Here is a 12702-nt window from a genome sequence, read left to right as displayed (position 1 = left end):
ATAGCGACCCTGTACAGGGTTTCCGAGGGTGTAAATCTTTACGGGAGTAGAAAGCCTCATCTTTCTCCCGCGGAGCGGCTGGTAGTTTTGAACCGCTGACCTTAAGGTTCGCAGCCCGATTCGTAACCACTACGCTACCAGAGCTCCTTCTAGACAGCATGAAAACCATTCAGTGGGGATTCTACCTTCCCTGCACACTCTGAATCTAAACTCCCTCTTGAAAACTCGTAAGCTGGTCACTTCGAGCCTTTACAGCCTCCCCATTTTAGGTAGCCAATGTCTAAGTTGTTTTCTTTAAAACAATGTCACTTGTTTTCTTTAAAACAAAAACAAAACCAATCCCCCCCTCCCCTTTCCTTCCTCTAGTCGGGTTCTGAACATCCAGCCATTGAAGCTAGATCCAATAGGCACTATCTGCAAGTTTGGGCACCCTTCTTCATATCCCCTCACTTCATATCAACTGGATGCTTCACTCTCAGCTCTAGCCCTCGGTGGTCATGTCCTTGTACATGGGCTCAGATGTTCCCCAGGTTTCACTGTACTTCGGGCCAACCAGCTCTCACCATACTTCAGGTCGAAGGGGGTGTATGTAACTTGGTTGGACTCAGCCCACCTCTTCATTGCTGCTTTTCCCCTACTTCTCACCAGTAGAGCAATGTGGTCACCAGCAAGCTTACATGCCTGCTCGTGTGTTCCCTTTGAATTTCAGTCTTGGGAGGGGGTTTGTTCTACAGGGCCTTGAGTGCTCGCCTTGATGACTCCCTGTTCAACAACTTGCTTGTTTCTGGTTTTCCTGCTGGTCTTGCTTTCAAGAAGTATCTTCTGTTCCTCTAGCTGCTCCAGGCTGCTCTGCTTGTCTTTTCAAGTGAGAATTTCGCATTTCAGGAGATTCTGGATGGGACTCAGGATTCCACCTAAGGTCTTATACCCTACAAAGGCTCTGCAAGAAGCCTCGTTCACTGGGCAAGTTCTAGCACCCCTTTTAGGTATTCTAATCAGTTATAGGCTGTAGGCGGGCTTACAAGCTTTCTATAATCATGTTTCCGGATATTCCTCTCTACCCCGCTCAAATGTCCATTTTACAATAGTAGGCAAGGGAAACAAATATTCCTAAGACAGTCAAGCATCTTAACATTATTTCCCCTGTTTTACCCATTCAGACTATGTCTCAATCCGAGGGGGCTGTTTTTACCCGAGAGGGAAAGCAGGAGGCGGACCCTTATGTAATGTCCTTGGTCCTCAGCCACTAAGTTGGTTGGCAGACCTGCCTTCAGCAATGTAGAGCCAAGGGTGGGCTGGGAGCCTGCCTGCACAGGGAGGGGTCGTGGATTGGAACAGAAATAGCCAAGTTTTTTTACCCCAAGTTTAACTGTTGGGTTACATATCACCAGCACCATTCCCTCAAAACCAAACCAAAACACAGAAACGCACGTAGAGTTAATAGTTATGTAACACCACAGACTTATATACCCCTCACCCTCCTCAGTATGTAACCTGGAAGGAGACAGTGAGCCTTTTGGAAGTTATGGTGTAGTGGTTAAAAGATGGAGCAAGATGAGGTTGCTAGCAACTTGTTGCTGTTGTTAAGTACTGTTGAGTCGTTTCCAACTCATTTTGACCTTATGCACAACAGAAGGAAACACTGCCCAATCCTGCACTAGCCACACAATTGTCATTGTGCTTGAGGCTGTTTCTGTTGCACTGTTCCAGTCTGTCTCGCTGGGGGGTCTTCCTCTTTTTGGCTGAACCTTCACTTTATCAAACATGATGTCCAAAGTCTGAGAGACGAAGTCTCTCACCATTCTGGCTTCTAAAGAGCATTCTGACTGTACTTCTTCCAACACAGATTTATTTGTTCTTCTGGCGTAGAGGTAGGGAATTAATCTGTGTGAAGTGCCCAGCACACGACACACCTTAGTATATATCTGCTGTTCTCATGTGCACTCAAGGCCGACATGGTGGTTTTAAGTCACATGACTATTTGAGGGAAAATTCTGGCTGTGTTGGAATTTTCATAGTTGATTGATGTTATCTTCAGAGGGAAGCCACAAGGCCTGTGTTACTCAATGTCTGCTCTGTACTTGGGGGGCGGGGGGTGAGGGTGGGGGTGGGGGGAGTCTCTACTCCAGGTTTTGTGTCTAGGGAGGCAGGTTACAGAACTTGCTCAGGTTCTCAGTCCACTCCTGTCCACCTGGTCCATGTTCCTTCTGGCCTGCACCTGGTCCCTCCTTGCTAATGGAGTTCCTGCATCTAGGAGCCCTGGTGGCATTGTAGGAGGAGCACTGATGGCTAACTGCAAGGTTGCAGGTTCAAATCTACCAGCTGCTCCTTGGAAACCCCATAGAGGGTTACTGAGTTGGAACCCAGTTGATGGCACTTAACAACATCGGACTCTTGGAAGTGCCAGTGTGGTGCTGTAGGAGAAGCACTGGGCTGCTAACTGCAAGGTAGGTGGTTCAGACCCACCAGCCGCTCCTTGAAAACCCTAGACAGGGTCGCTGTGAGTTGGAACTGATTCACCAGAGGGCTCTCAGACAGGACAGCTGAGCCTGCATGAAGGACAGACTGTGGAAAAGCAAAGTAGAGGCTTGTCTCCCCGCCTGGAGCCCGTGGGTGCTGGCTCCTGTTCCCATCCACCAGCTCGAGGGCTGGTACTGTGTGAGACGAGGAGGAGTTCTGAAGGCACCTACTCCACTTTGGAGTTTTGGGTTCAAGTCTAGATGGCATCAATGTGAGTGTGGAGGCCATTCTTAGCTTGCTTTCAAAGGTTGGAAATAACTCAGGGTGGTCCAGATTGCCGCCTGTCTCCGGAAGTTGACTTGCTCTGTGGGTAGGAATCTCGAGATTCCTTGGGGGCAGCACTTCTTGAGTTTACAAATTGGTCACATACAGTATCTTGTAAGTGCCGTCGAGCCGGTCCCATAGTGACCCTGTATAGGGTTTCTGAGGAGTGATTGGTGAGCTTGAACCGCCAATTTTTCAGTCCAGCACGTTAACCCACAGCGCCATACCAGGACTCCTATAGTATCTTGTGGGTGGTGCTGTGCCATGGAGTCAGTTGTGACTCACAGTGACCCTGCATGGGGTTTCTGAGGCTGTAAATCTTTATAGGACAGAAAGCCTCATCTTTCTGCCCCCCGGGGCAGCTGGTAGATATAAACTGCTGACCCTGAGGTTAGCAGCCCCACTTGTAACCACTCCTTGACCAGCGCTCCTGGTAGTGTCTTAGTAGACGGTTTTTCCTCACAACCACCCTGTGATTTAGGCCAGCCAGGAATTGGAACTGAGGGGTTGAGTGCCTCATTTGAGGTTACCCCAGGCTCAAAGGCATGTACTCAGGATTTCGGACGGTAAAACGCACGTTCTCTTCCATCGTGCTACTGTATAAGTGTTCGTTAACTGCTGGCAGAAGGGCCCAGGAGGCAAGGGGCGCAGGGGCTGTGTATCCTGGGCCCTCCCTGCCGTATTATTCATTGGTAAAGGTTCTTTTGTTTTTTAAAGATAAAATGGAAGTGGGGAAATGTGTAGTCTACTTTTCCCTGAACAGTGTCTGCCTGAGCTAGGTTTGATACGTTCCCTGTGTCTTGGTGGCCTTGCCTGACCCCATCTGTGCATACAGAGTTTAACTTTTCTCCTTAGCTTTCCTCGCATGGAAGGAAGAAAGGACTTCATTTGGCCAAATAGCCTCTCATTGTATCCCTAAACTTGAAGCTTCGATTCGTTAGCAAAGGTGGAGATGTCACCAAGGTTGTGAACCCTAGTGAAAACACAAACCAAATTTACTGCCATTGAGCCAATTCCAACTCAGCAACCCTGTAGAGGGTTTCCCAGGCTTTTAATCGTTATGGGAGCAGCTGGTGGGTTTGAACTGCCAACTTTGTGGTCAGCAGTCCAGTGTTTACGTTGTTGTTGTTACGTGCCGTGGAGTCGGTTCCAACTCAATAGTGACCCTGTACAGGGTTTCCAAGGCTGTGAATCTTGACCGGAGCAGAAAGCCTCATCTTTCTCCTGTGGAACAGCTGGTAGTTTAGAACTGCTGACTGTGAGATTAGCAGCCTGATTCGTAACCACTACGCTACCAGAGCTCCTTTGTGTTTACCTTACAGCACCAGTGATTTTTAGATTTGTGACAGTGATTCTTAGTTAATTCATTTATAGTATAAGAGGAGTCAGAAGTATGGCTTTTTTGAGGTGTGTGTGTGTTAGAAACAGGAAACATGAGATGTGAAATTAGCAACCCCCAGCTGTGACGCTGTAGGATAAGCACTTGACCAGAAAATGGGTTTGAGCTACTAGTTCAGCAGTTAAAACTCACCAGCTGCTCCTTAGAAACCATATACAAGGTCGCTGTGAGTCAGAACCAACGCAATAGAGCTTAACAACGGTAGTAACAGTACAGATAGGCCCCAATTTACATTTACAGTGTATTCAAGTTAAGAGGACTGCACTTAGGACCATGGTTTGCTTTTGCTTTTTGGTACAGCTTATGTAAGTTTTTATTTAATTTTTTTCAACTCCCAGATTGGATCGCAAGGTCGGTGGTTCAAACTCGCTAGCTGCTCCTCGGAAACCCTATATAGGATCGTTATGAGTCAGAATCAACTTGATGGCCTAACCACAACAAATTGTATTAGAATGTTCTTTTCCGCTGGAAGGTGTTCTCGGTGATATGTTTCTTGAGATCCTCCTGCTCTGGAATATTGGGGCCCTGACTGGCATACAGCTGTGCTTTTCCTGCTGTAATTTCTGTGTACAGGGCATGGGGTAGAAAAGGAGCATATTCAGAGCTGAACCCCATTGCCAGCCTCTGTCTGGGAAATGATTTGGCTCAGGGGAGATGGCATATTTGGAGATTGGGGCCTATCCCTTGGGATGACTCCATTGTTGTCAGGGAGCAGTGTGTGCCACCCTCTGTGACCATTGGTGCTGGTGAAGGTGAAGAGGCCCGCTTCTGCGGCAGGCCCAGGAGCTGTTTTGTTGACCACGTCTTTCATCTTCCAAATGGTGCTTTCTTGTTTGTTCTCCGGTTGGTTACCAGTCGCGTTGCCCAGTACTGGGCCTCAGTCTCACGGTGCCAGCCTCACCTGAGCCTTCTCTGGTCCTGTTGCACGTCTATCCCAAGAAACAAAGCACTTGTTGAGTGGGAAACCCCCAGAGGGTTGTTTGCCTCTTTGGATCTGCCTCACATACGGACAGGCAATTGTGTCTCCTTAGTGCAAGGTATGTCTGTTCTGGGCCATGTGGAGGCTTTCTTTTTTTTCCAGAAGATAAAGTTGATTAGTTTAAGGTTAAGCATGATAGTGGCTTCAAAAAGTTCATGTGTAAATTCTGTCATCTTTTCATTCAATTTTCCCATGAACTTTTTTGAAGCCCCTTCATAGTAGAAAAAGCCTTACACTACGAGTTGGGAGCCCTGAGGTTTGGGGATGACACTGCCACTCCTTTTATCTGGGACCTCTATCTAGTCACCTCCCTATATGTGGGGTGATGGGATGGGGTTAAAACATAATCTTTTTTATTTTTAAAATTTTTATTGTGAATTGAAGGTTTACAGAGTACATCATCAGTTTTACATTAAAAAAATCTTATTACTTTGTTCCATTATATGATTGTAATCCCCTCCATGTACCAACAGTTGACAGTATTTAACAAGATGCATTTTATTGCACTCCTCCCTGTTTGCCTCCCACTACCTGTACCTCTTCTCTGCAGACCTCCCCCTTGTCGTATATTGCCTGCCCTGTCACCATGTTAATGCGTGTTTACCCTCTTGTTGTTGTTGTTAAGCACCCTTGAGTCTGCTCCAACCTATATAGGGTTTCCGAGGCTGTAGATCTTTTACAGGATTAGAAAGCCTCATCTTTCTCCTGTGGAACCACTGGTAGTTTCGAACTGCTGACCTTCAGGTTAGCAGCCCAACTCCTAACCACTACGCTACCAGAGTTTACCCTCTAGCCCACAAATAATTCCCCCACCCGATAAACATCATAGATTGTTTCTTTTATCAAGAAAACATTTTTAAAGTTTTTACATTGTTTTGGTCTCATACAGTGTTTATCCTTGTGTGATTGACTAATTTCAGCATAATGTCCTCCAGGTTCAACCATGGTGTGACAGATTCATCATCGCTCTTTAATGTTTTGTAATATTCCATTGTGTTTAACCGTTCTTCTGTTGATGAACATTTAGGCTGTCTCCATCTTTTTGATATGTCTCTTATAGACAGCATATTGAAGAATCCTGTTTTCTTATCCATTCTGCTCTTTATATCTCTTGACATAGACCCCATTTACATTCAGTATAATTATCAATAGGTATTATCATTTGTGTGTGTGTGTGGTGCTGCTGTATTCGTAATTTTTTATGCTGAGTTCATTTTGTAGGTTTTCCTTTTACTTTCTCTTGTATTAATGTTTACTAAATATTTCTGATTTTTCTTTTGCTATGCAGGTGTATTATTTTTCTTTGAGGTTAACCTGTAATATATGATTTTTTTTTCCTGTTTAAAACTGTGTTTTATTTTGAAATCTCTTTAACTTCCTTGCCATTTAGAAGTTCTGTATCTACATAATTTCCTCTTTTTGCTTTATAGTTGTCTTCACTGATATCTCTGGTTCCCTATTTTCAGTATTGTAGGTTTGTTTTATTGTAAATGCTTCTATATCTGGAGTACTGGTGTGGTACTGTGGGCTAATGGCCGTTCAAGCTCACCAGTTACTCCTCGGAAACCCTGTATGGGGTCGCTATGAGTTGAACTGACTCAATGGCACTTAACAACAACAACAACATATTTGGATTGATTTCTGTGTGGTGGTGTCATGTATGGTAATCTCAAGTTGTTACCTGCTGTTGACTTTCATTCCAAAGAACACCCTTTAGCATTTTTTGTAAAGTTGGTCTGGTCATTGTAAATTCCTTTAATTTCTATTTATCAGGAAATGTCCCAATTTTACTGTCATATTTGAGGGACAGTTTTCTTGGGTATATGATTGTTAGTTGGCAATCTTTTTCTCTCAGAGTTTAGCATATGTCAATCCATTGCCTTCTTGCTCACCTGGTTTCTGCTGAGAAATCAGAGCTTAGTCTTATTGGCTCTGCTTTGTAGGTAACTTTGTCTTTCTTAAACTGCTCTCAGGATTCTTTCCTTGTCTTTGATTTTGGAAAGCTTGATTATGTATGTCTTGGGATTTTCTTTTGGGATCTGTCATGTTTGGGGTTCAGTCAACTTCTTGTATGCTTATTTTCTAATCTTTCATGATGTTAGGGAAGTTTTCTTCTAACAAGTCTTGGAAAATTTTCTCTGTGCTTGTCTCTTTATGATCTGGAATTCTCATCACCTGTAAGTTGTTCCTCTTCATGGTGTCCCATATAATTCTTAGACTTTCTTCGGATGTTTTCATTCTTTTTTCTGATTGTCCTTCTAGCATACTTGTATTGAGAGATTGATCTTCATGCTCACTAATATGGGCTTCCATTGTTTCACATCTGCTCTTTTGTCCTTTCACTGTATTGTCCATTTCTGAGATCTTAGTATTAATCTTCTGGATTTCTGATTGCAGGTTTTGTATTATTTCAAAATTTGCATTTGCCTGTTTTTTCTTGTAGTGTTTTCCTGAATTCTACTGTTTTTGTCTGTTCTCTCCATACTTTCTTTGATCTTTCTGTTGGTCCTTTGACGGTACCTAATTGTCATTGTCTTGAATTATTTTTCAGTAGTTTCATTACCTTTTCTTCTTCAGAAACGCTTTTTGTCTCTTGAGCCATTCTCTCCTGTTTCTTTTGTCTGTTGTCTCTGGGCATTGTGGAGTTGTATCTGTAAAAACAAACAGTACAGTTGTTGTACCCATAGAGGAGAAATCTCTAGTGGGCTCCTGCAATTCCGGGAGCTCACAAGGTGGCTGTGGAATGGATGTGACAGCAGAGTTCCTGGCACTAGATGGCGTTCCTATTGGCTTCCTTGTTATCTATGTGCAGGGCATTCAGCCCGGAAGTAGTTCGTGGAGGGCTGTGAAGGAGCTGGTTTCAGTGTCTGTTAGGACCACAGGGAAGCTGGGGGCAGGGTGACTGGTTAAATGCTGGTTTGGTGGCTCTGGGGGTTTTATAGGTCTAGAGCTAAGCCCGCCTGAATTCAGATACCAAAGCAGCTGGTCCCACCTTACACTGGTGTGGCTCTGAACCACACGGCTCCAAACTACAAGAGAGCAGGGTCTGTACTAGGGTTAGATGAAGGTGGGATCTGTCCACACTTCTGGTCACCAGGGTAGCATGGAGAAAAAAAGGAATTTGCACCTCCTTTTCTGTTGCTCCTGAGCATATGCTCTGCCAGACTTCCCTCTGCTGTCAAAATTGCTCATGAGATGGTTGTGTCTTGTCTAGCCATCCATTCAACCAGTCAGTCTCCCTTTCTTGCCATCCCTGCTCAGTCTGTCCTTCCCAGCAGGTACTTCTGAGATTCAGTGTCCCAGAATTTTCATCTCTGTCTGTTTTATTGGGTTTCTCGTATCTTTGTTGTAGAAGGTCCCAGTAGTGTGCCTGCCTGGTTCGCCATCTTGCTGGTAGTCTGAAACACAATCTTAAGAAATCATTGTGGTAACTAATTTCATCATCTCCTTTGCACTTAGCTGTGATTTTAGTTATAGTGTTTAAGTGGCATAGGTTAATAAAGTTGGAGTTTTATTTTAAAGAAAATTCACAAGCTAACTTCCAATGAATCTATTATCCTTTATTTTATTGAAATGTATAATTAACTGATGAAAAGATTCTTCTTGGGAGTATGTTGTTATAACATTTAAAGAAATTTTCCGTCATTTAAACTAAATTACTGTTTTATGTTGATCTGAATATTTCTGTATATTTGTCATGATAGTGATTGCATCCTATTTGATGTACTAAGCAAATAAACTCCATTTTAAACAACAACAAAAAGAAATCATTATGAAGGTGTAGAGTGGACTGTATTGAATGGTGGGCCACTTCACTGTACTACACAAGAGGATGACCAGGTTGTTGTGGGCTGTCAATCAATTTTAACTCATAGCCACCCCATGTGAAGAGTAAACGCGACTAGACTGGGAGCAGATCACCCGGTCTTTTCTTCCATGGAGTTGCTGGTGGTTTTGAACGGCCATCCTTTTGTTGAGCAGCCCAGTGCATAACCACAGTGCCACTAGGGCTACTTCAGACAATGAGGCTAATAACTTGTGTAATCTCAGTAAACGGGTGGTGGTGGTTATGTGCCGTGGAGTTGGTTCCTGTATAGGGTTTCTGAGGCTATACATCTTTATGGGAGCAGAAAGCCTCATCTTTCTCCCATGGAGCATCTGGTAGATTCAAACTGCCGACCTTGCAGTTAGCAGCCCAGCTCATAACCCACTATGCCACCAGACTCCTTACTAGACTAGTGGAGAGGTTTTTCTGTAGTGCCCATGGTCAGCTCTTCCTTTTGTCCAGCGCTGTCATTGGGGCCTGGTGTCTCCCTCTAGGCCCTAGAGCATGTGGTGTTGGATGCAGGAGGATTTGGATTGCTGGGGTACACTAGTTACCCTGAACCTGTTGGGGGCTGAAATGCTGGGAGGGAAGGGAGGGAGGAATGGGGTTTCAGTGAGACCTACCTTGGAGATCCCAGTGGTGATGGCCGTGCTCTGCCTTCATCCTCAGGTGAGCAATGGCGGGCGCTGGCGAGCGCAAAGGCAAGAAAGACGACAATGGCATCGGCACGGCCATCGATTTCGTGCTCGCCAATGCCCGGCTGGTGCTGGGGGTTGGAGGAGCCGCCATGCTGGGCATTGCCACGCTGGCAGTTAAGCGGGTAAGTTTCCCCAGGGCCAGGGCTGGGAAGGAAAGGTAGTGAGGCAGTTTCTGTGATGTGGAGCCTGGTTAGTGGGCTTTATTAGAGCAGACTGTGAGAGAGTTTCTGAAATTCCACTTCTAGGCCTCTGCCTTAAAGAAATGACTAGAGCGTGTCATTTTATCCCTGAGTGACAAACTGGAAATAACTAAACTATCCCTTCCTGACTAATGCAGCACTTCTGACCCCAACTGTGGGGCTCTAGTTCTTTCTCTGGCCCTCGCCACCCAGGCTACCACATAGGCAGGTGCCAACTGGATGCTGGGGGAGTCTCCCTTCTGACCAGCTGGCTATAAATTTGGGGTTTTCTTTTATCCCTTCAGGGTGCCAGCTGCAAGCTCAGGAGTCTCTCCTGGGCACCCTAACTTCTGACCTGGCTACAGATTTGGGGTTCTCTCCTGCCCCCTGAGCGTCCTTGCTTCTGACTGCTGGCTTTTGCTCCTCCTTTGGGTTTGGTAACTGACTGGAACATGCTGCAGATGCTGTACTTAGTGACACCAGTGTCATTGTCAGAGAAAGGGGGACGAACAGAGAGATGCACACAATGAGGCCTAGGAAGGCCCCCACGCGCCCAAATCCCAAAGGACCTGCTCTTGTCCTTTAATCATTGATGCCTCTCACCAGCCAAGAAGCCAAGAGGCTTCCTGGCCAGAGCTTGTACTGCCTTATTACAGCATCACTGATTCAGTTAGCCCCTGTCTGCCCCCTGTGGTCAGCTGGTGTCCAGACAAGTAAACGGTTTCCGCCTACTTAGGGTGATTGATAACAAGGTCATGGCCACCCTACAGGACAGAGTGGAGTTGGCCCTGAGGGTTTCCCAGGTGGTCCGTCTTCATGGGAGCAGGCAGTCTAGTCTCTTCTTCCTCCTGAGGAGTAGCTGCTGAGTTAACAGCCCGGTGCTTAACCCACTGCACCACCAGGGCCTCTTTTAGATAACAAAGACAATTTAAATACTTAGGAACCAAGGACAAATGCCATATTACTTGAGGTAAAGAAACAACTACTTGAGGCAAACAACTACCTTGTTTAAAACAGCAACTCCTTCATCACATGTGTACTTCCTGTTTCCTTTACTCCATTCCATTAAGTTTATTTTTGTCTGCATATCTTATAATTAAGTTATTATTCATACCTGTATCCCCTTAGTCAAGTGACCATTCCACGAAGGCAGGCCTTGGGGTCCTGGTTACTGCTGTAGCCCTAATCCTCTCACAGAGCTGTTCTATATTTTTTGAGTCAGAGACTCGGAGTTTGATATTATGGCACACTCATGGGCGTGGCGTTATACAGTCAGGAAGATGCTCAGGAAGTCTTAGTGATGTGGGCAAACGATCTCAGTGCTGCTAACTGAGAAAAATCTGATTTCAAAAGTGATTTTATTAATTGCATAAATACTTATTTCTGGAAAAAATTATACAAAATATTACCAGCCGTTTTCCCTGGTTGTGAAGCTTTGGATACATTAGTTTCTCCTCTATATTAGTATTTACTGAGTATTTCTACATGGAACAAAGTATTGTACAGGCACGTCTCAGAGATGCTGCAGGTTTGGTTCTAGAGCACGGCAATCAAGAAATAGCCCAGTAAAGTGAGTCACATAAAGTTTTTGGTTTCCCAGTGCATTTAACAGTTCTGTTTACACTCTTACTGTAGTCTGTGAAGTGTGCATATGATGGCAAAGTTTGAAATACTAGGAGAATAACTGAAGTGTGACAGCTCATGGTGTTGGAAAAATGGCGCCGATAGATTTGCTTCACACATGGTTTGTGAAAAACTATCTACAAAGCGCAATAAAGCGCAGCACGATAGCTAGCCCAAGGTATGCCTGTGAATCTAGGAAGAGGTGGAAGTTATTAGTGGTTGAATTTGCTAGGGTGAAGCTGCCGAGGAGGGGGAAGGGGAGTTGGAAGGAGGTGGAGGATGGAAGGAAGGAAGGCGTTGCCTGTTCTGGTCTTTCCTGCTATTCAGATGTACGACCGCGCAATCAGTGCCCCCACCAGCCCCACTCGCCTGAGCCATGCTGGGAAAAGGAGCTGGGAAGAGCCGAATTGGATGGGCTCTCCCCGACTGCTGAACAAGGACATGAAGACAGGCCTGAGCCGGTCCCTGCAGACCCTGCCCACTGACTCTTCGGCCTTTGCCACAGGTGAGGAAGTTGTGATCCCTTCTGGCACTCAGCCTGAGCGCTCAGCACAGCGCCTGTATTCCACACACATTTCTGGAACACCTATGTGTCAGGCACCTCTCCTGTCTGGGGCTGGGGTGACTGGATTGAGCAAGCTGGGAAGAGCTCATGTGCCTCTCTCTCTTGCCTTGGCAGATACATTCTGCCCACCCCGGTCCAAGCCACTGGCCAGGAAGGGCCAGGTAGACTTGAAGAAGTCACGGCTCCGCATGTCCCTGCAGGAGAAACTTCTTACTTACTATCGGAACCGGGCAGCCATCCCTGCTGGCGAGCAGGCTCGGGCCAAGCAAGCTGCCGTGGACATATGTGCTGAGCTCCGGAGCTTCCTGCGGGCCAAGTTGCCTGACATGCCACTTCGGGACATGTACCTGAGTGGCAGCCTCTATGATGACCTCCAGGTAACAAGGCGCCCAACCCAGGGTGGGTGGGGTACTCACCAAAGTGCTCCTCAGTAACGCCATTGGTACAAACTCTGTCAGAAAGACTGACGTCTTCCAGCTTCTGAATTGTGTACACTGCATTTGGAGATCCTATTGGTTCTTATTTGCTCTCATGTCTTGTTTTTGTAGACATACCTAATCTTCTTATGAAGCTGTAAGAGCCTCCTCTTTTCCATATCCTTGGCGCTGTCTCCCTCAGAGTGTGCGCCCTCTCTTCCATGGTGGGGGGC

At 45.9% G+C, this 12702-nt stretch overlaps 1 protein-coding gene across 1 annotated transcript in view; it reads left to right on the top strand.

Annotated features, from left to right (window-relative positions):
- The first annotated feature begins 9664 nt into the window (after positions 1-9664).
- The window catches only part of MIEF1 (mitochondrial elongation factor 1), a 4131-nt gene continuing 1093 nt past the window's right edge, over positions 9665-12702 (top strand). Inside the window, exons 1-3 of the mRNA XM_006865171.1 lie at positions 9665-9808; positions 11816-11993; positions 12168-12430. Coding sequence (XP_006865233.1) covers positions 9665-9808; positions 11816-11993; positions 12168-12430 — 585 coding nt within the window. The remainder of the gene's footprint in view (positions 9809-11815; positions 11994-12167; positions 12431-12702) is intronic.

The sequence above is a fragment of the Chrysochloris asiatica genome, unplaced genomic scaffold, assembly GCF_000296735.1.
Source record: "Chrysochloris asiatica unplaced genomic scaffold, ChrAsi1.0 scaffold00076, whole genome shotgun sequence".
Lineage (NCBI taxonomy): Eukaryota > Metazoa > Chordata > Mammalia > Afrosoricida > Chrysochloridae > Chrysochloris > Chrysochloris asiatica.
This window is presented reverse-complemented; position numbering and strand designations above follow the sequence as displayed.